This window comes from Kogia breviceps, chromosome 9, assembly GCF_026419965.1.
Source record: "Kogia breviceps isolate mKogBre1 chromosome 9, mKogBre1 haplotype 1, whole genome shotgun sequence".
Taxonomy (NCBI): Eukaryota; Metazoa; Chordata; class Mammalia; order Artiodactyla; family Physeteridae; genus Kogia; species Kogia breviceps.
In genome coordinates, this window is record NC_081318.1 from 20,737,797 (window position 1) to 20,763,494 (window position 25,698).

Sequence of the window (25,698 nt, forward strand, 5' to 3'; positions counted from 1 at the left end):
CAGGGAGGATATTAAGTTCAGACCAAGAAAATGCTTTTGCTTCAACAAGCCGTGATTTCCTCTTTAAGCCTGTGCAAAATATGGAGTGCTAGACAAGCAGCCGGAACATATGAAAACATTATTATGTACTTATGTTACCAACTTTCATCATCTATGGCCCCTTTTATTTTTTCAGCTCTAGGCATCAAGTTTTGAAAGATTTTTGCCTACTAAACAAACTATTAAGTAATAATGTATTTCCTGTTTTTAGTATGGGAAATACATCACAGAGTATGCAAACAAACAAGATAGCAACGATCCAGTTTTCATTAGGCTTTTGGAAATATTGAAAGTAACTGTGGACCCCGTTACCACTCATGAATTCCTAGGGGTCCAGCTACTTTGAGTTGGGCACCATTATTTATATGCTCACATGACCAGCGTGTCTATGCCCATTTAAGGGGTAGGGAAGGAAATTAAAGAGGCAACAGGGCGAGGGTCGGTTTCTGACTGTGTGTAGAGCCAGGGGTATAATTTGTAAGAGTCTGATTGTCAGGATCAATTACAAAAATGGGAAGGTTGTATGTAGGCAGAGCCAAGGCATGGCCCAGGCTGATTGCATGAGCAGTAATAAAAGGAAAGGTAAAATTCCAAATGTGCAGAAAGACATCTGAGAATGTGGAGAAAGGGCCACCAAGGCCAAGGGCAAAGCTATAGGAACAGGAGCAGGAAGCTAAAAGGTACCGTGGAAGAAGTAAAAATACACAGTGGTCATTAAGATCACTCGATGGGCACTTGAGAAAACAGAAAAGATATATAAAGGGAAGAAGAAAATTAAGGTGGAAAGGAAAAAGGAATCATGTGGGATTTGAAAATAATAATTAATTCTTAATTAATTCCAAAAGAGAGCTTCGAGACTAATTGAGCAGACTCTAGTGCCAGTTCGCCTGTGCACGAGTTACAAGTAGCCCCTGCCAAGTGGTACATAATTTTATGGAGGCAGACCACGAAGCAGCAGGCAAAACACGGCCTCTGCATTTGCTCATGAAGCACAGAGGCTCGGCCAGGTCAGCGCGATTTATACTTCTTCGTGTCTACTGTCTGATGGCAAGAAATTTAAAAGGACGACCACATCAAACTCTCTTAGCTCAAGCTGAAAGATTAGCTAAGAAGTCCTCCACTGAGATAAAAAGGTACCCCAAATGGAAAAGAATGATTACAAAAAAAAAAAAACCTTTTGTGAAGAAGAAACTGGCAAAAGTGGAGAAGAAAGACCAAGGCTCTAGGAAGAAAATTAAAATTCCATTTGATGCTGTGTTTCGTTATTAAGTACGTCCTATGTCTCAGGCCCTGAGAAATCATGTCAAAAGACATCAGGGCAGAGCTACGTTGGAGAACAAAGAAATTCAAAAGATCTTTCGGAGCATGCAGGAAATAGAAGCATTTGGGCTAAACAGAAATGTCATGTGGAACATTTTACATTGACAAGCTGCTGGTGAAAGCTAAGATAAAGTTTTGGGATTGGAGAGGAAACCTCTAGTCGTGAAAAGAGTGTGGGTAGGAAGAGAAATAGCAACAGCTGCTCTTTGAAAGCACCAGAGTGAACAACCTTATGAGCCAGTTGGCCAACATTATGAGAAGGAGAGAGTGAGCAAGTGTCATCTACAAAGCGAGCGGCTTACAACCTTGTTAAAGAGAGAGAGAAGGGTCTTGGACTTGGGTTCAGCGCTCTCTGGAACCACAAAAAGGATGAAACCTGAAGGAGAAGTTCTGGGAAGGGGTAAAACACTTTAAGGCAAAGGAGAAACAAGAGCGGAGAAAGAAGAAGCATTCGAGTTTATTACATTGATAAAAGATAAATATGTGATGAATGGCACGTTTGTAAGAGATATCTGGGGGTTCGGGTGGTGGGAAAATTTTAATGTGCATGATATACGTATCTCTGATAACAATGTGCTATGAAGTCTGTGGAGTCTGTTCCCAGGGACTTCTAAGAAATTAACAGTTGGCTGTCTCCCCACGATGCTTCTGGGCCTCCTGCTCAAAATCTGATCCCTTTCGGTTCTGGGGCTCTAGGCCCCTTCCTGCTTCGACGCGGTTTGAGGTGATACACCTGATAGGATGGCACGAGTTCTTGGTGAACTCATGGGTGTTCTGCAAAATCTTGACCACTGTCTCCCGTGTGGTCTTGTCCTAGCTCACCAGGGTCCCTGTGGAGTCCTGTGGTCAGTATCCGAGCTGCGGCGAGTGCCTTGGCTCCGGCGACCCCCACTGTGGCTGGTGTGTGCTCCACAACACGTGAGTACCGGTGGGCAGCTTCCTCCTGCCTCCCCCCCACCCCGTAATTCTCTCCCTCCTCCGTCGTCTTCTCTATCACCACTCTCCTACTGTTTGACCTCTCCCTTCTCTCCCTCTCTTTTCTTTCTCTTCCTTCTAAGTATCCTTTGTAAATCTGTGTATCCTTTGTAAATCTTATCTCCCTTCTTTTGTTTATCTTATCTTTACCTTCTTTTGTTTATCTTTTGTAAAACTTATCTCCCTTCTTTTGTTCTGACTTCACTTTAAATTGTCAACTTCCCATAAAAATAAATGTCAGCATGGGAATGAAGAAGGGTCAGGATATGAGAATCACCCTGGATCATTACACACTGGAGGTCTGGAGGGAGATCTTTGGACACTTCTGGTTGCAAGTTGACTGTAGACTGTAGACTGACCTTCCAGGGCTAAACAGCAAGAAAAAGGCATTGGACTCCTTTCTTTTTAAAAAAAAAAATTTTTTTTAATATGTATTTATTTATCTGGACAGTAGGGTCTTAGTTGTGGCACATGGGATCCTGACCGGGCATCAAGCCCGGGGCCCCTGCATTGGGAGCACAGAGTCTTAGCCACTGGACCACCAGGGAAATCCCTGGACTCTTTTCTCCAGGCTCACATGGGCCACTAAATCACGTGTGTGATGTCTACTGTCCAGTTAGTGGTTTAAGAGCCACTTAACAGACTTCAGTATCCCCCCCCAGAATCTTCTGGTATTTGAGGGGTAAGTTCAAGTGCGTAGCACCTAAGAACCCTCCTCTGCAGTCCTAACACTCATCTGGCTGTCAGAGCGCCTGGGCCCGGGGTCACTAGACCAACGTTTGAAACCCTGGTCCAAGTGTTGGCCGATCCGCCCGTGTGGCTCTTCCTTGCTGGCTCCATTTTACTCTCTAGAAGTGGGAAGAAGGCAATGGTATACAGTGGAGACAAATGGTAGTCTGATAAATGAACTGAGGGGTAGAAGTAGGGTACAGACAACCCCCCAGACGTGAGGGGAGAACAGAAAGCCTTTCTCAGGGGAGCCAAAGACCCTTGACATCGCTGAGCGGAGAAGCCAACAGTAGTTGGGCCCCACCCACTCTGTGGAATTTGGTCCCAGCCAAGCTATGGCTGCGGGAACCCCAGACTCCTAGTTAACCCTGGAAGCTTGACACGCTGTGAGCTGGACACAACTATTATAAACTAAAAAGAAGGACTTAAGTTTTCTTACTAAGAGCCTGAACTGTATGTGGCCAATGGCATTTACCAGTCATTTCCTGCCTCACTGCACCCCAGGAGTGCCTCTGAAAGTTAGCCATCCCCTCTTAAATTCTAACACAACCTCTCCAAGGCCCCAGGATGGGCACCCTCCCCTCTCTAGGTGACAGTCTCAGGCATAATGAGACCTAGAGTTCACTACGGAAAGGTTTGAAATCCCTTGGATATGCTGTGATGGGGAAAAACGGAGACCCATCAACCTACCCTGGAAAACAAGTACCTTAGAGATGAGCCGAAACTGGGTACAGGAGTGTACCCAAAGCTGTGTATCGTAACAGACAGCACTGGCGCCTGAGACTGGCCGCCGTACGAGAGGATGGAAGGGGTTGCATTCGGAATCCAGATCAGCTCTGATCGACCCAGAAGAGTCACCCAGATGACACTTCGCAAGGCAGGGGGGGGAGTCGTTTTCTTTGTCCCACTCAGTGAGCCCTCTCAGAAAGGGACTGTGCTCCAGATCCATCGCTTCCTCGGGGGCCTTAGGCCAGCTGGCTTTCAGCTTGGCTGAGGACGGCTCAGCTGCTCCTGGCGTGAGCCTCTCACACCTGGCATCATTTAAGGGTAATCAGAAAAGCTGGCCCCCCTCTGACACTCTATGCCTGTGGGACCCAAAGGCTGGTCTCTGCGTCAGCTTTGATCCTGCCTGGTGATGGCGGCCCGCCCCACAGAGCACTGAGCCCTGTGCAGAGCAGGGGCCCTGAGGCTCTGAGACGGCGGCGGGGGCGCTGCGGGTACGCCCACCTCCCCTCCCCAGAGCTGAGCTAAACAAGAGTGACAGCAGGAGGTACCAGAGACGACTTCCTGCGTGGCCTCAGTTTCCCCTCAGTAACATAATAGCTGCCTCCTGTCAAGCAGCAGAAAACAGGGGTGGACTGGGGTCAGGTGAAGTCTGGACAGTTCATAAAGGAAGCCATCAGCCTGCACTGGGAAGCCAGCCTCTCTACTCCCAGCGTGGCCTAAAGAAAACAGTCACGGACGTGAACTGGGCATCTGCCACCACGTCCCAATTCCACATTCCCCAGCTGTGCAGCCACCAGAGCCAGCACCCCAGCTCCAAGGGGCTCTGCCAGCTCAAGGTGTGGTTCTCGGTGACCTTGAGCCTCCTGCTTGTGGGATGGGGCCTGGTGCTGGGGGCAGTGCTGACGTAGAGCCCAACCCCCCCAGGAGGATTCAGCTCACGAGCGCCCTAGGCCGAGGCTGCCCTCCCGCCGTGACACTCTGTACATCCATCCTTCCTCCTTCCCTCCCTCCCTCCTGGAGTTAATGGCCAAGAGAACCCCCTGGCCCACGTGGCCAGGTGAAGAATCTGCTAAGATGCTTGTGATCAGGATATAATGTTTAATTTCTATAGAGTGAGATAAACTGATGCTCAGTGTACAGTTCGGAAAGTTTTGATAAATGCAAAACCCCGGTAATCCACACCCCCATCAAGATATACAGTATTTCTTCATCCAGAAAGTACTCTCATGCCCCTTCCTAATCCTTCCCAGTGGGCCTTTCTTTCCTTCCTTGCTTAAGTTCAAGGCAAAGCCAGACATTGCTTCTCCTAAATGTCCAGTTTGCACCCCCTTTTCATTTGAAATAGATGCCAGCAGGACTTTCATGGCTGAGATTGATGCATGAGGATGTGGACCAAGCAGGAGGGAAGGGAGCAGGCTGGGGCAGGCAGAGGCCGCGTGGGAAGGATGAGGATGACCAGAGGGCCTGCAGATGCTCCCCGTGGGGCACCTGAGTTTACTAGGAAAGGAGGGAGGTGAAAAGTGCAGGGGATTTCATCGCTTTGGAGGAGAACCGTGCCCCCACACACACACCCTGTGCCAGGCACTGTGCTAGGCTCAGGGCATACAAGGGGCCTGCTTTAGACCTTCTGCCCAGGAGCAAGTTCTTGGGAACCAGGCCTCTGGTCCAGGGATGGGGTGAGGGGGGCAGTCTGTGCTAGAATCAACACGTTTGGCAGGTCCACACCGTGGACAAGACCCTGTGCTAAGTGCTGCAGGGCCCAGCCAGCCTGCCCCGGGAAAACTGTGCACAAGAGCATCAGGAAGAGGGTTCCTTGTGGTATCAAGATACGTCCATTTTCTGTCACTCTTGCCAACTTTTCCCATGGCTGTAAGGAGTGAGAGGGTGGGGGATTTTGTGGGAAGAGAATGACAGCAGAAACTTTGTGTGTGTGTGTGTGTGTGTGTGTGTGTGTGTGTGTGTGTGTGTGTGTGTGTGTGTGACAGAGAGAGGACAGAAACAGAGAGAGAGGAACAGGAGGGGAGAGAGAGCATGTATGCAGTTCAAGATGGGGCCCCAACCAATAGGTGGCTCAGGGGGCTGAAAGGGCTGTTTGTACCAGCAAGGGTACAGGTGAGTTGCAGACTGAACGGGCTTAAGAACTGCTCATGTAACTGAAACCCTCCCTCCTGTTACCCACCCTCAGTTGTCCTGAGCCCAGGCTTGCCAACCCAGTAGCACGGAGGGTCACCCCTGTTGCCCTCTCTTTCAGCCCCGGGCCCCAGCCCACAGGCTTGCTGGCTTCTAATGGTAATGACAGCTTCAACAAACCATTCATTTGTCCATCACCTTGAGCCTTTGTTTGCAGGGCCTCCACCCCTTTGGGCCTGAGCCTATTCTGACTTGGGTGAAAGAAAGGAAAGGCTGCAGTGCACCCACAGCCCTGAAGCCCAGCTTTCACCTGTCCTGGGCCTGGAAAGACCCCTCCAACCCCCAGGTCCCCAGCCCCCTCTCCCTTTTCCCCTCCCGTGCCCAGGCCAAGAAGCCCATCAGTCTCAGTGGGTAACGGGATCCCCCACAGACCTAGTCCCATCGATCGACCCAGACGTTACCTTTCTTCAGCAGGGCCATCAGCGTCACTCCTGGGAGGCTCATGTAACTCAGGACATTGACAGGCGAAAGATAAGATCAGCTTTTATAAAGTCCTTCCCTCCCCCCCCCGGGACCCCTCCTCTTTGCAAATTTCTTCTCTTGGAAGGATGCCCTCCCTGGATGCCCTGGCATGGGTCACTGTTCAGGACTCACTTTGTATAGTTTCTGCCAAGATGGAGAGAGGGAAAGGAGAGGAGAGGAGAGGAGAGGAGAGGAGAGGAGAGGAGAGGAGAGGAGAGGAGAGGAGAGGAGAGGAGAGGGGAGGAGAGGGGAGGAGAGAAGGAAAAATGCTGCTACCTAAACAGAAGGGATGGGTTAAAACTAAGAACCTGTCTGTGGACAGACCCAGTCTGGGCTCAGTTCCCTGCCATAAAATGGCAGTGAAGAGCCATCTTACAGCAACGCCTTGAAAATTAAGGGAGAGATGTGCAGGCAGCCCCCTGGGGGACTAGCTCTGACTTCAGTGGCTGTGTAAGCAGAGGCTATGGGTCAGACCCAGGACCTCCTCCGTGGTCCCTGTCCTGTCGCTGTCCTCCCCGGGACTGGAGGGCTGTGATGGCAGACAGTCTTCTTTCCCAGACAGTCTTCAGCAGCCACGGGTGTGGCTTTCCAAGGGCCACCTGGGAAAGGGCAGAGAGAGCAGTTTGTTCCACAGTCACACTAAATGTCCCGTTAATCAAGTCCAAACTGATTCCAAAATGCCAGTCCTTTTGTGCTGCTTCTTAGCATATCCCATAGCCTGGTTTTATGTTTATTTTTATTTTTTAACCTGTCTCCAAGGGCTACTGAATACTCACCCGCTAAGTCAATGATCTCTCCTTGGGCTCTTTGCAGGATGTCTACACAATCGCGAGGAATTGTTCAGATCCGCTTCTGCCCAGCAAACTCTTTGCAGTCTATGCTGTGGCCTTCCCCGACTCTTTTTTATTTATTTATTTATTTATTTATTGCGGTACGCGGGCCTCTCACTGTTGTGGCCTCTCCCATTGCGGAGCGCAGGCTCCGGACGCACAGGCTCAGCGGCCATGGCTCACGGGCCCAGCCGCTCCGCGGCACGTGGGATTTTCCCGGACCAGAGCACGACCCGTGTCCCCTGCATCGGCAGGCGGATTCTCAACCACTGCGCCACCAGGGAAGCCCCCTTCCCCGACTCTTTAAGAAAAATTTATCAGCCTCTGGTCCAGAGGAAAGAGTCCCAGGCGAGATCCTAGTGTATCTGAATTTTTCTCGCCCCAGCTCAATAGATACAGAACCAATCCACAGGGGATTGGTTCCAGGACCCACAGCAGGTACCAAAATCCATGAACGTCAAATCCCCTAGTTGGCCCTCTGTATCTGTGCTTCCACATCCTAGAGTCACGGTACTGAAAGGCCTCACCTGGTCCGTGCCCTTCATATAAGAAACCCCTTACACACCATCTGCCTAGAAGGCAGATGTTAGGAAACCCGGTCTCTTCCCTCGTCAGGGTTCCCAGATGTGGAGAAGTGATCAAAGAGCCCCCGTGATCTCCAACTTGAATAAGGTTCCTCTTACCTTTTCTGTAAAGGGCATTTGGGGGAGCCCTACCCCATTTGTTTCCAACCTCCTCATGTTCTAAACACAGATTCCCCAAATACTGCACTTCAAGCACAGGCCACGACCAACGTGCAGTGTTAAGGATGGGGGATCTCCTACAGGGAGAAGCAAGGAGCCAGTTCTGATATCCGAGGCTGGTAGACCCACACTACCTGGAGGGCCTGGGGACACGGACCAGCGGTGGTTTCCCCCGCCTCCACTCCGGTTTGGAGGCTCGCCCAGGCCGAACTCAGAGAGCCCCACTTCCAAATGGAAATTTGTTTGCCCAGCCAGCAGCGCTGGGAGTTAATATTTCCATCACTGTATTTAGGAATTAATTTCTAGAGAACTTAATCACCACCTCTTTCCCTCTCCCTCACCCCCTTCCTTTCTCCATTCCTCTCCCTTCTAATTTTCCACTTGGCTGGGAATTCTCCAGCAGTGAAAGTTCAGGCTTAGGGGAGGCGGTGGTAGCTGCTTCTTTAGAGAAGATAATCTCATTGGAACCACTGACTTGAATAATAACCCCTCCAGGGGCCAGGGCCTTTGTCCCCAAGGGCTTTTAGCACCTCTGAACTGGAGCTGGAGGACCAACTGCAGAGAAAGTGGAGGGAGGAGGGGAGGGAAGGAGAGCTTAGAGGGGCCAGACTCCAATTCTGGGGGCCCGGGCTGTGTTCCTGGAGCCTGCTTCCTGCTGGCCACCTACAGGTCTGCGTTTCCTGGGGGTGGCAGTGGTGCTGACAGGGATGACTGTCTGGAAACTCAAAGCCATGTAGCATATGCACGATTTGAGTCCTGCCTGGTAAATGGATGAAGCAGGGTCTTACACCACGTCCAAGGTGTCCCCACAGTGGAATGCAAGAGCATGCTTTCGGAAGTACCTGGAGCCCCTTTGAAGGAAACATCTAAGCCCCCCGACCCAGGGGTCATGAATTAACCCTTTGCACGTTTCCTAGCTCTTGCCTGGCCTCATGGAAAAATCATAGTCCCAGAAGAGCAGGAGGCCATTACCCTGACAGACCCTTTAGAGCTCAGAAGGAATCCATTCTTCCCCTACATTTTCCTATCACTTCTAAGGTCAATTGTCTGTGCTTCTGAACATTTGCAGCTTCCTCCCTCATGGGCCCTGAGGGATGGCAGAAATGTCAAAACATCCCTGACACTGACCTTAAACTTGACTTTCCAGGAAGAGAGCTGAGTTCTCAATACCCTTTGACAGCTAGGAAGAAAGCAGAGCTACAGCCCAGACCACTCGTTTCCTCTGTGCTCCCTCCTGCCATCTGGGGCTCCCCCTCCATCATTAAGAGGAAGAGTGCTGCAGCCATTGCTGTCTTTTCATCTTTGATTTGCCCCGTGGTCCAGTCTGGGAGGAGAGCTGTGCTTCTGCGTCAGCTGCAGTTTGGAGGGGTTGGATGGGAAAGCAGAGGAGGGATGGGATAATACTAGGTTTTATTGGGGGCTTATTAAGTATGAGCTATGCTCTGTTCTAAATGCTTTACTTGCATCATCTTTTAACCCTCATGATAACTCTATTAGGTAGGTACTATTTTGTCCCCATTTTATAGATGAGAAAACTGAGGCAGCAAGAGGTTAAGTAATTTGCCCAAGATTACACAGTTGGATGGGATGTTTAAAATTGTAAGCCATGGGTGGCTTCCCTGGTAAGACCTAAGTCTGTGGGAGATGATACCTGTTTAGTTGTGGACTCTCGGGAGCCGTGGAGAGATGCAGCCTCATGAACTCTGGGAGCAGCAAACCATGCAGATAGACCTTGTCTTGAGATCCCTCAACCAAGTTCCTTTGTACCTCCTGCAAGAGAGAAGGAGTTACCTCTTTTCTATCTGGGCTCTATTTGGTAACTTCAGGTGATGTCTGGGCTGAAAGCAGCTTCATTTTTCCTCTGTGCATAATTTAATCAAAGACATTTTTCAGATCTACTGATTGCTCTTGGAAATAGGAACTTCAAAGTTGGGGAGTCAGTGAATAATTGAAGTCTGTATCAGCTCTCTGGGTCTGCTGTTAATGGGAGAAATAACACTATTAATAGTGATGTCAGTGCAGACACCCTGGAAAAGTCCATAACATTAGCTTAATAGCTGGAGGTAATGAAGTCCTCGCAGAGGAGCTAGCCTGGTAAATTAACCTCCCAGACTTTTAGGCAGATGCCCTTCTTGGCTTGGGTCTGCTAGAACAGCCTGGGGGTGCCTTGGAGACGACCACACTCACATCTGACCTTTCACCCTTGGGATGAGATTCCTAGACAGGTCCTGGAGAATTCACAAGTCTCAGTAATATTCAAAGTGCTTCCAGTGGCAGGCAAAAACAGCGATTAGCATAGAGAAGAAGATTGAGAGGACATTTTTTAATTGCCCTAAGCACAGAAGGGGACAGCAGGATGGCAAGGAAAATGGGTTTAGTCTAGAAGCTTCAGGGAGGTAGAGCACAGTGGGTGAGAATGGAGGCTCCAGAGTTCATCTGTGTTCATACAGGCTCCCTCTGATTAGCTGATGACCTTGAACAAGGGACTAACTGCTCTCTGTAGTTTCCTGATCTATCAGGTGGGGTTTAAAATGGTTACCTACCTCCCATTGCCGCTGGGAGACTTCAGTGACATAAACTGTAAGACCCTTATCACAGTGCCCAATAAGAGCTCAATGACTGGTGGCCATGATTATTTTATTCAGAATTGTGTTTTACTTCTGCATTACACATCCACTTAACTCCAAGGTCATCCTTTTTGTCCATATCTCCCCTTTCTTCCTTTAGTCTACCCCTTCAGTGATTTCTCAGCTAAATTCTCCTCTCAGACCCTCCACTATTAGGCCGTCCCTCCCACCGAGGCCAAGATGCAGCCTCATGAACTCCGGGAGCAGCAAACCATGCAGATAGACCTTGTCTTGAGATCCGTCAACGAAGTTCCTTTGTACCCACTGCGAGAGAGAAGGAGTTGCCTCTTTTCTACCTGGACTCCATTTGGTAACTCCAGGTGATGTGGGTGACATACTTCTGTCCCCGTGGCTGGGAGGAGAGGCCCCCGCAGGTTTCCTCTGTGCCTGAGAGTCACCCCGAGAGCAGCTCAGGGTATCCAGGTGCCTCTCTCCCCTCACCTTTTACCCTACGCCTCACCCATCTGCTTCTTGAGACAGATGTTCCCGTCCGTATCCCTGGCTGTTCCCTTCCCTACTCTCAGCTCCTTGCCAGGTGCTCCCTCCTCTCCTGCAACAGCCCCTGACCCCCTCCCTTCTCGGCAGAGTCTCTCCTCTTTAACCAAAAGAGATCAGCACTCAGGACGGATTTCCCTGCAGTCCCATCTTACCTCAACCTGTCCCTCTGAGGACCCTGCCTTCTCTCACCACCACCCCACAGCAGAATCCGTAGCCCAGAGGTTCCAAATCATGGGCACTCAGTGCAGCTCCATGTTCACCAGGCTTATCCAGCTCGGGTTCAATACTGTTCCCTGAAAGTCAAATACCTCCAAGCAGTCAACTCCCACCGGAAGGCAGGGCAAGCCCTGGCCCCGGCTGAGAGCTTCAGTGCCTTCCCCTATGTGTGCTGCGTGCATTTGGGTGACCACGGTGACGTGTATGTGCGTCTTTCACAAGCCCCCATCAGTTACGACCGTAAGGTCCCAGGTCACCTGGATGTGATCCACTGGTGACCAAGGCACACTTTGAACAATAACAGGACGAGGACACTAGGCAACGATAGCGAACCTTCTATAGCAGTGATGCCGGGGCACGAGCTGGGATTCGGCTCCAGCGCAGCCTGGCTCCAGAGCGTGCTCTGAACTTCTACACTCTGCAACTTCGATCCCTCCTGCCCACCTACGTTTACCTTCTGTCTGCTGGGCAGGAGATATGCAGGGGCTTGCAAAGTAAGTCAGGAATAGTTTCTTCTTTTGAGAAGTTCACACTTGGTAGGAGAGGGCTGCGCTTAGCCCCATCATTGTCATGTAGTCTAAGAAGTTCTAGATGGTGGGAAACACCAAAGTGCCCTTAACTTTGCCCGGGGTGGGAGTGGGTCGGTGGGAAGAGAGACCCACGGCAGATGCATTAAAGTTGAACCACGTCTAGAGGGACAGGTGGAAGTTGGAATGGGGAAAAGTGTGGCGGGAGGGCAGTGCAGACAGAGGAGCTGGCTTGCACAGAGACGAGGAAGTCGGAAAGAGGAGCTACGTGGAGAGAACAGTCTCGGTTTGCGAGGGGGTGGGGGGCTGAGGCTGAGTGGGGAGGGGGAATAGACAGGACTTCCAGCTCTTTCTGTGAATGAGGAGGCCACGAGGGCGCCCTGGGGTGACTCTCAGGGTCTCGCATGTGGCAACCGGTGATTGGAATTACCTTCTCCTTCCACTTTGGGCTTGATCGGGGAGGACCAGGCTGGAGGAAGGAGACTAGAAGGTTAGTCCTGGGCATGCTCAGTTCGGACACGTCCCAGAAGCCGCTGGCAATGCCTGACCTCCGCGCCGGCCCCTCGCTGGACCCGCGGTCTCCTCCTGAGTCCCTGATCAGTCACCCTGTCCTTCCCAGGTGCACCCGGAAGGAGCGCTGTGAGCGGTCCAGAGAGCCCCGCAGGTTTGCCTCTGAGATGAAGCAGTGCGTCCGGCTGACGGTGCATCCCAGCAACATCTCCGTCTCTCAGTACAATGTCCTGGTAAGGCCGTGGGGCCGGGACCCAGGGACGTCAGAAGAGCCCTCCCCCCGGCCCAGAGGGCCTCAGCCCAACACCCCTTGGGAGGGCTGGGCCTAGCTGGCCAGCAAGGCCGCTCCGGAGCAGAGCAGGGGTGTTAAAGAATGTGTCCCCGGGGATGGAAGAGGGGGACGTTGGCAGGCAGGACTGTCCGGGAAGAGGCTTTGTGCGCGAGGGGTAGAAAGACAGGGAAAACTGACACCAGAAATGACCTGGAAGAGGGACCACCAAGAGAGGGCGGGTGTTGGAGCACTCTCCTTGCCTTTGAGATGGGAAAGATGTATGTGCAGAGGGAGGAAAGGGGGCGATGGCGCCCACGTTCTGGCTGGGCACGTGGCGGCTGGTGTTGCCATTTTCCGAAGTTGGGGATAACGGAGAGGAGCCTGACCAGCAGTTCCTCGGGGCCTCTCTCCACCTACAAATCCCCTAAACGTTCTGTTTCCTGGGGCCAAATCCATTCCGACGCTTATTTCTTTCGTCTCTGTCTCTAACCGTCCCACCACCTTCCCTATCCTCTCCCGTCATAAACTGGGTCTCTTCTTCTGTGTGTCAATGTTGCCTCATGCTTGTCTTTCTTCTCTTTCTCTCTGATCTCTCTTGCTCCCCCTCTTCCTTCCTTTATCCCATACCTTCCTCTTCCCATTTCTCTCTCCTCCTCTCTCTCCCCCTGCCTGGCTGTTCACAGCTGGTCCTGGAGACATACAATGTCCCAGAGCTGTCAGCTGGTGTCAACTGCACCTTCGAGGACCTGTCAGAGATGGACGGGCTGGTGGTGGGCAACCAGATCCAGTGCTACTCCCCAGCAGCCAAGGAGGTGCCCCGGATCATTACGGAGAACGGTGAGTGGTCCCCAGAGGCAAAGCGGGGTGGCCAAGTCCTTCCTCCTGCCACCTGGACGATGGGAACTCAGGACAGACACGCGGGATTGAGGGAGCGCACAGGAAGGGGGGGTCAGAGGAAGCGGGGTGCGTTGGTAGGGATGTCACAGGAAGAGGGGGATGGAGTGTCCCTCTGCTGCCTTTGGAATTGAAACCAGGTGAGCATCCAGGAGTCAGCCTCACCCTGGGTGAGGAACAGTGCCAAGAGGCGGGACAGGGAAAGGCCAGCACAGTGGCAGAGCGTGCCGGTCAAGTTCAGAGGTCATGCTGGAGCACGAGAGGGCTGGCGTGGAGGGGCGCAGGAGGAGGGATGGGGCGCGGGGGTCATCTGGTTCCTTACCCCCTGCCTGCACTGCTGGGTCTCTGACCCTGAACCGTTGCCCACCCCCCGCCCCGCCTCCCCAGAGCTTCCTGTTGATGGCCGGCTGCCTCGAGAAGGACAGGGTGGACAGAGGCCCAGCGCTGGGAGGGACAGGACGGCCTGGGCAGCCTGATGCCATGTTGGCCCTCCCATTTGGGCTTGTCACATTGGTTCCGAGCCGATTGATTAATGAGCCTCTCGGGGAAGGCACAGAACAAGGGGCCTGGGGTCAGGGCTGTGAATTAAACATGGGTCCCAGCTCCTCCCTGGTGCCAGCTGAGGATTCCAGGGATGCCTGCCCGAATGGAGCCCACCGGAGGAGGGGGTGTCAGCACAGGGTCTTTCCTTACAGAGATGGGGAACGAGCTCGTGAGTGCTCACACCCCTACATGTAAAACCTCTGGCATAGTTTGCGGCAGCACTGCTAAGAATCTATGTGTTTCTTCTGGTAGCTAATCAATGTGTGCATCTGTAATTCTGAGAGGGCTGCATGGATATCATGTATGTGAATGCACATTTGAATACCTGTCAGAGTGTGTGTGTGTGTGTGTGTGTGTGTGTGTGTGTGTGTGCGTAGACCGGAAAGGACGTGGTGAGCAAATGAGAGGTGGGTGCCAGGAATACAGTGTGGAAGGAGAAATAGACCAGAATCACCCTCTGCAGCTGTTCTCGGGGTTGTCCTGGGACCGGGCCCGACTGAACCCGAATCCGGTTAGAGCTAAGCACACCCCCTGGAGAGTGGGCTCCCCTTTGCCGGGGTGCATTACTCTCAGTGGGACCCGACAAGGGGCAGTGGCCGTCCCCCACCCCACCTCCACCTCATGGCTGCCTCCGCCCACAGGGGACCACCATGTCGTCCAGCTGCAGCTCAAGTCGAAGGAGACAGGCATGACCTTTGCCAGCACCAGCTTTGTCTTCTACAACTGCAGCGTCCACAATTCGTAAGTGCCCCTCCAGCCTCACTCAGCTCCCTGTTTCTGGGGTCAGAGTTCATCCAAAGATAGAAGACCCCACCACTTTCCCAAGGACTTACCATCTAGAGGCCCTGGAAGGTGACCTCCTTCACCCCCAGAAGGAGAGAGACTCCCTCCTCTGGCACCCACAGGGTTAAGGGGAAGAGGCTAGAATGAGCAGGTGATAATCTGTGGGCTGGGGAACTCCAAGTCCCTAGCCTTGCATCTTCTCTGGCATAAGTCTGCTAACGGGATTCGCTTTACACCATCTGTTGAGGAGGGGGGTGCTTATTACCTGAAGAACAGAGCAACCAGCACCCCAGGTGAGAAGAGTCGTCTGAGGAGGGAGAGAAGGCCCCACGTGTGTCCAGGCAGTGGTCCAACGAGTCACCTGAACGAACGCTCAGCTCTGCACAGTCCCCCGCAGGCTGGGTCGGGACTCAGGCTGGCGACGGTCAGAGGCGGGCTTTGGCCTGGGCTGGGCTTCTAGCTCTGGCTCCGGCTCCAGCCCTGGCTCTGTTTGACTGAAGCCTCCACTTCCCGGGGGAAGCCACGGACGACGGAGACTTGGGCTCTGGGGTCGGACCAGCTAGGAAAAGTAACCCTTCTGTGCCCCAGTATCCTCTGTAAATGAGGAAATAGTAGTCCTCGTCCTGGGGCGTCACCCAAATATTTAACAGCTGACATGGCAAGGGCACGGTCCCATCGGCTGGGACACCGCTGGTTGCTGTCCCTGCTCATCAGCCCTGCTCAGCCCACGGGATGGCTGCTAGGGCTGGAAGAGCTATTACAAGGAGAGCGGTTAGAGCCACGTCTGGCCGACTGTTTAGGCACTGTACATTTTACTGTTACTTTATTATTATTTCCTCTCCAAAATGATGGGCCTGGATAATATTGAGAAGGTACAAACCTGTTTTTCACCATAGAAACCTTTCTTCAACCAAAATTAGGTGTGAAAGCCCAATACACAAAACAGGTGGAAGCAGGAGATGGTTGCGGGTCGAGGGGGCCTGGAACCCCTCTGTCTAGGAACCCCACACATCTCACACAGTCTCCAAAGAAGCTTCACGGAACCCCCAGCGTTCCATAGAGCACAGTTTGAAAGCCATAGAACCTGATCTCAAAAAGCTTTGCTTGCTTTAATATAATGTTCTGTTTTCTTCTCCATATAGGACAAGCTAGTTAACATAACCATAGACATTTGGGGCTCTAGGCTGGTGGGCTCTGTCTGGTTATGGCAGCTGCGAGTCCAGAGCTTGGCTCTCTTTGGCACCCCAGTAAGAGGCAGCCAGTCCTCCTAGCCAAATTTCTTCGACATTGGAATTCTCTTCCTGCTTCTTCCCACAGAGCTTGCCATGTCTTTACCACTTGGTGGCCTAATCTCTCACTCCCCTTTTGCCCCTCTAAGAAAATACAATAGGTGGATGAAATCATGTTTGAAGTTTCCATTCAGTCCATAAAATGATTTTAAGCATCCTATATGCAAGACAGCGTGTTACTCATTAGACAAGGAGCATCAAAAATTAATAAGATGGGGCTTCCCTGGTGGCGCAGTGGTTGAGGATCCGCCTGCTGATGCAGGAGACACGGGTTCGTGCCCTGGTCCAGGAAGATCCCACATGCCGCGGAGCAACTAAGCCCGTGAGCCATGGCCGCTGGGCCTGTGCGTCCGGAGCCTGTGCTCCGCAACGGGAGAGGCCACAACAGTGAGAGGCCCGCATACCGCAAAAAAAAAAAAAAAAAAAAAATTAATAAGATGCAAAGACTCGATCTCTACCCCCCAAGAATCATGTCCTAGTGGACCAGTGGATGAACAGGACAATGAATAAGTAAAATATAATACAACAAGACCAGTACTATTCCAGAGACAGAAACAAAAGGATGAATAGGATGAGGGCCCCAATGAGACCAACTCTCCGTTGGTCAAAGAAGGAAGAGGAGGTGATGAGGTAGAGGAAATGGTACTCCAGGTAGAAGGACAGCATGGGGAGAGCATGGCCTGTTCTTGGCTGAAGCACCAGACACATGTGGGGACAGTGGATCTAGATACCACAGAGGCCTCGGCCTGCATGGCAAGGCATTTGGGTTCGACCCTTTGGGAGAAGGGAACCATGTTTGGTTTTAAACAGGAAGTAGCTTTTATAAAGTTGCCTGTGTTTCCTGGGAATGGTGAGTAGAGGTAGGGTTGCCAACTCTACCCATCACACTGAGGGGGTAGCCTCAGGACCTTCCTCTGCAAAGGTGTGTCCACGTGGGTCCTTGTCAGCAGAGACCCTGGAGTCAATTTGAATTAAAGGTCAATTTCACTGTTAGTCCTGACTCATGGTTTCTCTGGATGAGCCCCTCTACCCCAGACCTCATTGTTTCCCAATTCAGCAAAAGAGGGCGCCATCCTATAAAAATGGAGGGTTGTTGATGAGGCTCTTGGGGGATCAGGGTTGTCAGCTACCTGAGTGAGGGCGGAGGCCAGAGACTCTTGGCTTCCTGAGGACTTGGAGAGAAAAGGGATGGATTTTTACAAGATCTACTCTTCCTGAGCGTTTGAAGGTGGTTTCTCCTACTATGAAAACATGTTTTGCGGGCTTCCCTGGTGGCGCAGTGGTTGAGAATCCGCCTGCCGATGCAGGGGACACGGGTTCGTGCCCCGGTCCGGGAAGATCCCACATGCCGCGGAGCGGCTGGGCCCGTGAGCCATGGCCGCTGAGCCTGAGCATCCGGAGCCTGTGCTCCGCAACGGGAAGAGGCCACAACAGTGAGAGGCCCGCGTACTGAGAAAAAAAAAAAAAAAAAAAAAAAAAACATGTTTTGCTAGGCCCTAGAGTCTTAGGCTTTCTGCTTTTGGTTCATGCAGGTTCTATGATGTGTGCCTCTTCCTCCTCTGTGCCCAGGTGCCTGTCCTGCGTGGAGAGCCCATACCGCTGCCACTGGTGTAAATACCGGCATGTCTGCACTCATGACCCCAAGACTTGCTCCTTCCAGGAAGGCCGGGTGAGGCTGCCTGAGGTAGGTCCCGCAGCCAGAGCCGTGAGGGCTGCTTGCTGTGAGCGTGGGACACGCAGGTGGGTCTTAAGAAGAGAAAACAAAGGCAAATCCCACAGGGCCACGCCCTTGCTCCCCAGCCCCGACTCTTAAGGGACCGCTTCATGAAAGCAGTAAACAAATAAAGCTCTGAGCTCTGGGTCAGTCCTGGGGGTTCAGTTACCAGACAGAGGTGCATTCCAGGTCACTCCATCCAGCAGGACCCTCTACACACCAGGTGAGTTCCAGAACAGTCCCAGAGAGGTGTGTGTGTGTGTGTGTGTGTGTGTGTGTCCTAGAAATAATTGTAAGTACACAGCAGGACTGTGAACAGCCTGCTCAGCGGTCCCTCAGAGCACTGTCCACAGAGCAGAACTGAGATCAAAGAAGTCAAGTTGAGTAAAAGGGAGAGAAGGAGAAGAATGAGAGGGTGGGGCTTCCCTGGTGGCGCAGCGGTTGAGAGTCCGCCTGCCGATGCGGGGGACGCGGGTTCGTGCCCAGGTCCGGGAGGATCCCACATACCGCGGAGCGGCTGGGCCCATGAGCCACGGCCGCTGAGCCTGTGCATCCGGAGCCTGTGCTCCGCAATGCGAGAGGCCCACACAGTGAGAGGCCCGCGTACCGCAAAAAAAAAAAAAAAAAAAAAAAAAAAGAATGAGAGGATAGTCAGTAACCTGAGGGTGGTTTTCAAAGTGTGGTCCCCAAATCAGCAGCATCAGCATCCCCATCACCTGGGACCTTGTCAGAGATGCAAAACCTCCCTCTCCATCCTCTCCACCAGCTGGATGACCCCTCGGGGCTGCGGTCAGCACTGTGCGATTCTGCTGCACAGTCCAGTCTGCAAATCACTGGCACAGAGCCAGGCTCCCTGGCTAAGACACTGTTTCTGTTCCCTCCTGATCTTTAGTCTTATCCTTGAAAACTCTTCATCACCATAATAGAAATACTCTATGCCTATGTTGTTTCCTTTCTGAGATGGTAAGTTTGTGGGCAAAGACCTCAAGGATAATGTGTGTAAACACATTTTGGAAAAGTCTGCTGTTGTTCAAACATTATGGTGCTTGTGTGACTCCAACCATTGGGCCAGTAGTTCTGAACAGAGTGGTTTAGAATGCTGTTGCTGAGAATAGAAAGATAGAGAGGTGATATATCTATACCTATATCTATATCTATATCTATATCTATATCTATATCTATATCGTGTTGGTCAGACCCCACTGAATGCAAGGACAGGGCACTCTCTCGGCCAACACTGGACTCAGGCTCCGACATCTCTCCTATCCCCAAGTCTTGGGTGTACCTTCCAGCCCCCTTCACACAGCCACACAGGTGCCATGACCATGTGGCAAAGCCATAGCTGTGAGAGCAGGGAACTGTCCAGGTGCAGAAAGCATAAGGGCTGTTTGGGGGACTGGTTGGGGCATGGTGAGAACAGAGAGGCCCACCCCCAGACTCCCACCCCACTAGGAACCCTAACTTAGGCCAAACCCTTAATGGCAGGAGGGAAGCTGTCTTGTCTCTGAAAGGGAGGAGAGAAGGACACCTCACCACCAGCACCTGCTGCGTTGAGCTCCCCTCACCCAGGAAAAATGACTGAAGTGTGCCTGGCCATGAGAAATTTCCAGCCCCGGATCCCACTTTCCCAAGCTCTGGTGGCTGAGCAGGAGTTCTCTGGGTAGAGAACGGGCAGAGCAATCCTTTGTGGAGGGAAAGGCTGTCAAGGGGGGAGAATGCTCCCAATTGAGTGGGTGGGTGGGGGGACAAGAGGAGCAAACAAGACAGAAAAAGCAGAAATTTGAAAACCTCACTCAAGGTAATTAAATGATTAGGAGCCTTTGAAATCCACCAGATATAGCTCAGTTGTCTCTGCTTTCCTTTGATTCTCGGGCCTCTCCACACACAGGAAATCCCTGCAAGATACACCAGCCTGGAAAGCTGGAGAGGGCCTGAAAACCTCTTTCTCTCCGCTCCCATCAAGTCACTTGTAGGTTTCAGACCAGAACAAGAAGAGGCTGTGGAAGTCTGTAGACACAGGCTCTCTGCCTCTACGATGGGGTCTGTCTGTGGCTGGGAACAGCTGCTCTGAATTCGTAATCCGAAAAAGAGACCCAGACCTAGATTATCCCTTCATAGGGAAAGGGGGAAAAGGGGTTATGTCTTGGCTTTAAGTAGGAATGTGAATCTAATTTTTATGTGTCAATTCTCTGCTTCTTTTTTTTTTTAAACTAAGACAAAGTGGAGCTAAAGCTAATAAGACAGGGGTCCGACAGCCAAGGGGCACACCTTGGCATGAAGACCCTCATAAAAGGCTGTACATTCTCGGGACTTCCCTGGTGGTCCAGCAGTTAAGACTTAACGCCCCCAGTGCAGGGGGCCTGGGTTCATTCCCTGGTTGGGGAGCTAGATCCTGCACGCATGCCGCAACTAAGAGCCCACGTGCACAGCTAAAAGATCCCGCGTGCCCCAACTAAGACCTGGCGCAGCCAAACATATAAATAGATGAAATATTTTTTCAAAAAGAAATTTTTAAAAAGGCTATCCATTCTCCTCAATCCCAGGCGTTTGTCTTGGGGTGCGGGGTCAGAAGCAGAACAAGGGCTGGTTGACCCACCCAACCAGGGGCTAAGAGCCCAGGAAGCACCTCTTCTTCTGTTGTGCAGAAACCTGCAAGTAACCTGATGGCAGTGGAGACAGGTTTTCAGGCTCACTCCAGCTTTCCAGGCTGGTGTATCTGGCAGGGATTTCATGTGGGGAGAGGCCCGAGCATAAAATGAAAACAGAGACAATTGAGCTCTCCGGTGGATTTCAAAGGCCCCTAATCATTTAATTACCGTGAAGGAGGTTTTCAAATTTCTGCTTTTTCTGTCTCGTTTGCCCCTCTTGTCCCAACTTTCTTTCTTTTAAATATGTAAAAGCAGCTGGCATCTGCTGCTCAGAAAGAGGAAAAAGAACCTAGAATAGAATAAAATAGCCCGCCACGTTTCCCAGCGCAATTCAGGGATCTCCATAAAAGAACAGTGTCTTCAAGTGCCCAGACTGCAAGCCAGGCACAGCACCCATGTGTACCTGGTGGTGGCAGAGGTCACTGGGGATTCACAGACCCTCAGAGGGTGTGGTACCGGGTCCCCAGAAGAGGAAGAAGCCTGGAGGAACGTGACGGATGGAGGGATACGAAGAAGGACAAGCCCACCGCTGTAGCGCCCCCAACTCTTTTCCATTTTACATGAGCCCTTTTACCGTGAGCCTGGCAAGCCATCACAGTGACAGGCTACCAGGTATCTTGGAATCGCCACGCCTCCCTTATCAATTCACTGAATGGAATTAACTTTGGCTTCGCTTTGTCTTGGATGCTTATTTATTCTAAGAGAGGGAAGTTTTAAGGCTGTGCTCCTGGTCCACAATGGGAGGCTGCGTTCTACCCAGCTCAATAATGGACCCTTTTGAATATAACACAGAGGAGAGGCCATGATGGTTATTGTAGCAGCGTCTTCCCGGAGATAAGGGGAAGAGAAGTAAATAAATATTTGTGGACTGTTGTCTGATTCCAGCCATTGCGGGGCAGCGGAAGAAGGTCATTGTCCTCAGAGCTTAAGAAAAAAGCCCCGGCTGCTAACAGAAATATAATGATGTCTTTTTAATGTCGTTGTTTTTGTTTTCTGTATTTTTGTTTCTGGGAAGAGCTGGTAACAGGAATAAGGGGTAACAAAGAAAATTACACAACTGAAAGTTGATTTTGTAGCAGCCCCAGGCACAAGTGTCCCCTCTCCATGCCAGGGAAAGAGCTTATTCATGGCATGATACTCTGTAGCATTATTACAGGTCACCTCTCATCCTACATTACCCACTTCTTGAACATTTCCCATACGCAGGGCATTGTGGGAGGTTTAAAGGTGTGTAAGAGATCTGTAGATCTGTATTTAGAGACGTGTAAAATGGGACCATTGGTCCACATGATTGCTAAAGTTCTGTAATTATCAGTGGAAATAATCTGGAGAGCACCAAAGAGAAATCCATGCCCAAGACGTGGTCTTACTGGGTGAGTGTCCAAGTGTGGCCTAGGTCTCCCAGTTCTGCCAATAGGGGGGCTCACACAGCCTCAGGCCTGGAGCTCCCCTGGACTTCCAGACTCACCCTGGGAATGAAGGGGAGACCCAGGCCCCGCGATTCTCTGGAAGTCCCTAGGTTTTCAGTTGCTTTCAACCTTTGAGTGTGGCGATGCAGACAGAGGCCTTTTGTTAGCCAAGAGGGAGGCTGCCAGGTGGCCCTTCAACTCCGCAGCAGCATCCTGTATCCCTAGGAAGGCTTTCATCCGGGCGTCTTCCAGTTTCAACACTGGCTTTGTTGACTATCACCAGGCATGTTGAATTACCTCTTTTTTTCCCCCTGAACAAAGAGTGCATTCAGGTGAAGTTATTGGTCTGGAACAGAGAACTGGTCAATCATTGTTGTTATTATATTAATGGCAAGTATTCTCGAGTAATTACAATTATTAGAAATAGAACGCCCAATAACATATGTTGTTTATAGTCACTATATTCCAGTTACAAGGAATGATTTTGTTTCAACTAATGATGACATTGTGATAACCACCCTCTGGGTCTTTAGATCAGCTGCCAGATCCTGGGTACCAAAGAGAAGAGGGAGAGAAAGGCGAGGGAAAGCTCAAGTGGGACCACAGAGTCTTTTCAATCCTGTTCTCCCAGTATCAGCCGAGACTCCTTGCTTCGCACTGGAGTGGACTTTCACCAGGGCAGCCGTGAGCAGGGCCACGCTCTCACCTCCACCAGGCGGGAGGGACCACTGGTCTCCAAGTGGCTTTGGAAGCCCCAGGCTCCTCTGCTGGGTAACCTGAGTCCCCCCATCAGGCCCACACACTTAATAACAGTGATCAAAAAAATAAAATAACAGTGATCCTTGGGGAACAAAGGCGAACTTCCATGGAAAAGCAAATCCACTGACAAGAATTTATCCTCGCTGGACTATTTTGCTGTTATTTCTCATCGAAACCGAAAAGCAAAGTGAGCTGCGGCTGAAGCTGCATTCTCTGGGCTCCAGGCTGGATGGGCTTTGCGAGGAAGCCGAGGCCCATCTGCCGCATTAAATACAGGCTCAGAGAGGAAGTTCCTGCAGCCCCTCTCTTCCTGAAGTTCAACCAGAGTGTTTACTCCAGAGAACAATTGGAAGATCAGAAAAGGCAAAATGAATTCGATTTGATTTCCAAAGCTGTGCTTGAAAGTTTCTCCCCAGATCCCCTACCACCCCGACACCGCTGAGTTGAATCTGTTGCCAGGACAGGTATTGGGAAATCTGCTGATCCCAAGGTCAGCCCTCCCTGGGACTCAAGCGCAGGCAAAGCAGGGAAAGTCCGGGCCCCGGGACAGCTGCTGAAATAAGCCCCATGCCCAGAGACAGGGCAGGCCAAGGGCATTTATCCCCAACTGGACTTGAAGGAGATCAGGCCGGCCCACCTTGTCAGTGATTCAGCTCCCCTTCTTACGGTCCTCTGGGATCCAACCAGAGGGAACAAAAGCACCCTTGCCATGCCCTTCACCCTCCTTTGAGAAAACAAAGCCAAACCCCTGTGCGCCACCCCCACTGCAGGTATTCCATTACTGGGTTGCCATCTCTCCACTCAACTGCACTTTCCATCCATCTCATGTGCCCTTCCCCCACTTAAGATTATGGGTATTTCCTTTTTGTATTATTACTTTGCTCTCTCCATAAACCAGCCCATCGTAGATCACATTAATGGCATAAACTTGGGGAACCGCAAAGGAAATATATGGTGCATTGCATTTTTGTACTGGGCACCACGGGTCTGAGAAGGTGAGTGTAAATTTGGGGGGTTGGTTGTGGCTCGTGCTGACTTGTCTTTGGAATTGATGGGGGCTGAGGTGACATGGGGGGAGGGGTGACCTGCAATTTACTTATCCCTCAGCTGCCCCTCTGTGCTGCCCCTACCCAGCTCCCCCCGCCCCAGAGCTTCACATCCCCCCAGCCTTGCGGTAACAACTGAGAGAATTAGAGCCCTCATCTTGTAAACACACTAGGGACTGTAAATCCACAGCCCAACACCCCCTCCCGAGGAAGCACCAGCCCTGAAGGCAGCGTTTCCTCTCCCAGCTGGACAGCATTCTTTATGTCGTGTTCAATTATTTAAATATGCAATGAAACCTCTGTATAAAGCAGCCACCGACATGCTGGACGTGGTAGATGGAAAGACATCGTTTTTGCTCTCATATGTTGATACTCGCCCTGCAATTAGCGGTGCTGTCTTTACTTCTGTGTGCATTTCAGTGGAAACCAAAATATGCACAGGGCTAGATGATGGACCTGGAGCCCTCTGGAGCCACTTCCTGAAAGCCAAGACATTTAAAGATCGTCTTGCACCTCAAGCCACCCTTCTCCCTAACCTCAGCCCATTCTCAGGACTGCAGAACATAGCCACGGGCAAAACAGACTCCAAGCGAATCTGGTTCTTATTGTATGCATTTGTCTCCAAATAATGTTGCTAAATGCAGGTGTTTTCTACCCTCCAAGAGCTGGCCCTTTCAAATGATTGTTCAGAGAAATATCTTCCTTGAAAAGAGAGGGGCAGTATGTTTTTAAGGAATTCTGTAAGGGGGCTAGATCATCATCTAGGGACAAAAGTCAGTAAGATGATGGTGAGAGTGTTTTGCTCATGGTCACTGTGGGAACTGAGATAACTGGTGCGCTTAATTTCTTTCTCATGGACGTGGTGGTGATGATATGTGTTGTGCTATGAAACAAGATAGCACGTGGCAAAATATGCGTAAGGTGAGAGAGGTGGTGGGATGGGCCCTGCGTTGAAACCTTGTACCCCTTGCACCGTGTCAATTGTGTTAGCTAGAATAACAGTATCACGCACTACCTACGAGGGCCATAGCCACCTGTATGACTATGCCAGGTCACAATATACCAGTTATTAAAATACTTCCCTTCTGGTAGGTAAATGGCACTTTCAGGAGACCAACCTACCCTGCAAAGACCCCCACCTCCTCCAGCATGCAGTGGTCGATATTTTGAATCCCACGCTTTGAGCTAGTTTAGCAGGTATTGTTTACCCCCATTTTAAAGATGGGAAAACTGAGCCTCAGAAAGGTTATATGAGGATGTGTCCCAGGTCACCTACTGGGTTAATATTAGAATTGGGACCATAAAATTTGTGGAATCCAAACCAGCCTCTTCATTTTATGGATGAGGAGACTCAGAGGGTTTGGGGATGTGCCCAAGGCCACATGGCTGGCTGGTGAAGGTCCTGTCTCAGAGCACGCGGAACCTTCCGGAAGAGGGGACTGCCATTAGATGAGCAGTGAACAGAACTGGGAACTCCCTAGCCATTTCTGTTGTGTTGGGGCACTCAGAGCTGTTGCAACTGTTGGGCTCTGAAGCTTCGAAGGGGTGGATAGGCTGGACCATGAGAATTGAAGGGTGTTTATGGAAAAGCACACAGAGGCAGGGGCAGGGGAGACGGATCCTTGGGAAACGAGTTAGGAAAAGGGAGTAACTGAGGGACCAGGTGCAGCCTGAGCCAAGGGGGAAGGACGAGGAAAGAACAAACGTTTTTTGAGCACTTGCTCCCTCTGTGCCAGACGCGTTATACGTGGTAGTTCATGGACTCCCCCCAAATGACCCTGTAGAGGATGAGTTTTTAATCCCTGTTCGTAGTGAAGCCGAGCAATGTTGAGAGTCCTTTCAAGACTCAGATTAGCGGGAGGAAGATGGACTCGCACTTATACGTATGGGATTCCCAAACCAGGTTCTTTCTAGTTAAGAAAGCGCAAAGGTGAGGACCACGGCCGAAGT

At 51.3% G+C, this 25,698-nt stretch overlaps 1 protein-coding gene across 3 annotated transcripts in view; it reads left to right on the forward strand.

Moving 5' to 3' along the window:
- Positions 1 to 25,698, forward strand: part of PLXNA4 (plexin A4) — a 464,525-nt gene that overhangs the window by 339,972 nt on the left and 98,855 nt on the right. For all 3 annotated transcript variants that reach the window (XM_059074236.2, XM_067042137.1, XM_067042136.1), the window contains 5 exons: positions 2,177 to 2,277; positions 12,502 to 12,625; positions 13,347 to 13,500; positions 14,742 to 14,841; positions 17,742 to 17,856. In XM_059074236.2, the coding sequence (XP_058930219.1) occupies positions 2,177 to 2,277; positions 12,502 to 12,625; positions 13,347 to 13,500; positions 14,742 to 14,841; positions 17,742 to 17,856 (594 nt within the window). The remainder of the gene's footprint in view (positions 1 to 2,176; positions 2,278 to 12,501; positions 12,626 to 13,346; positions 13,501 to 14,741; positions 14,842 to 17,741; positions 17,857 to 25,698) is intronic.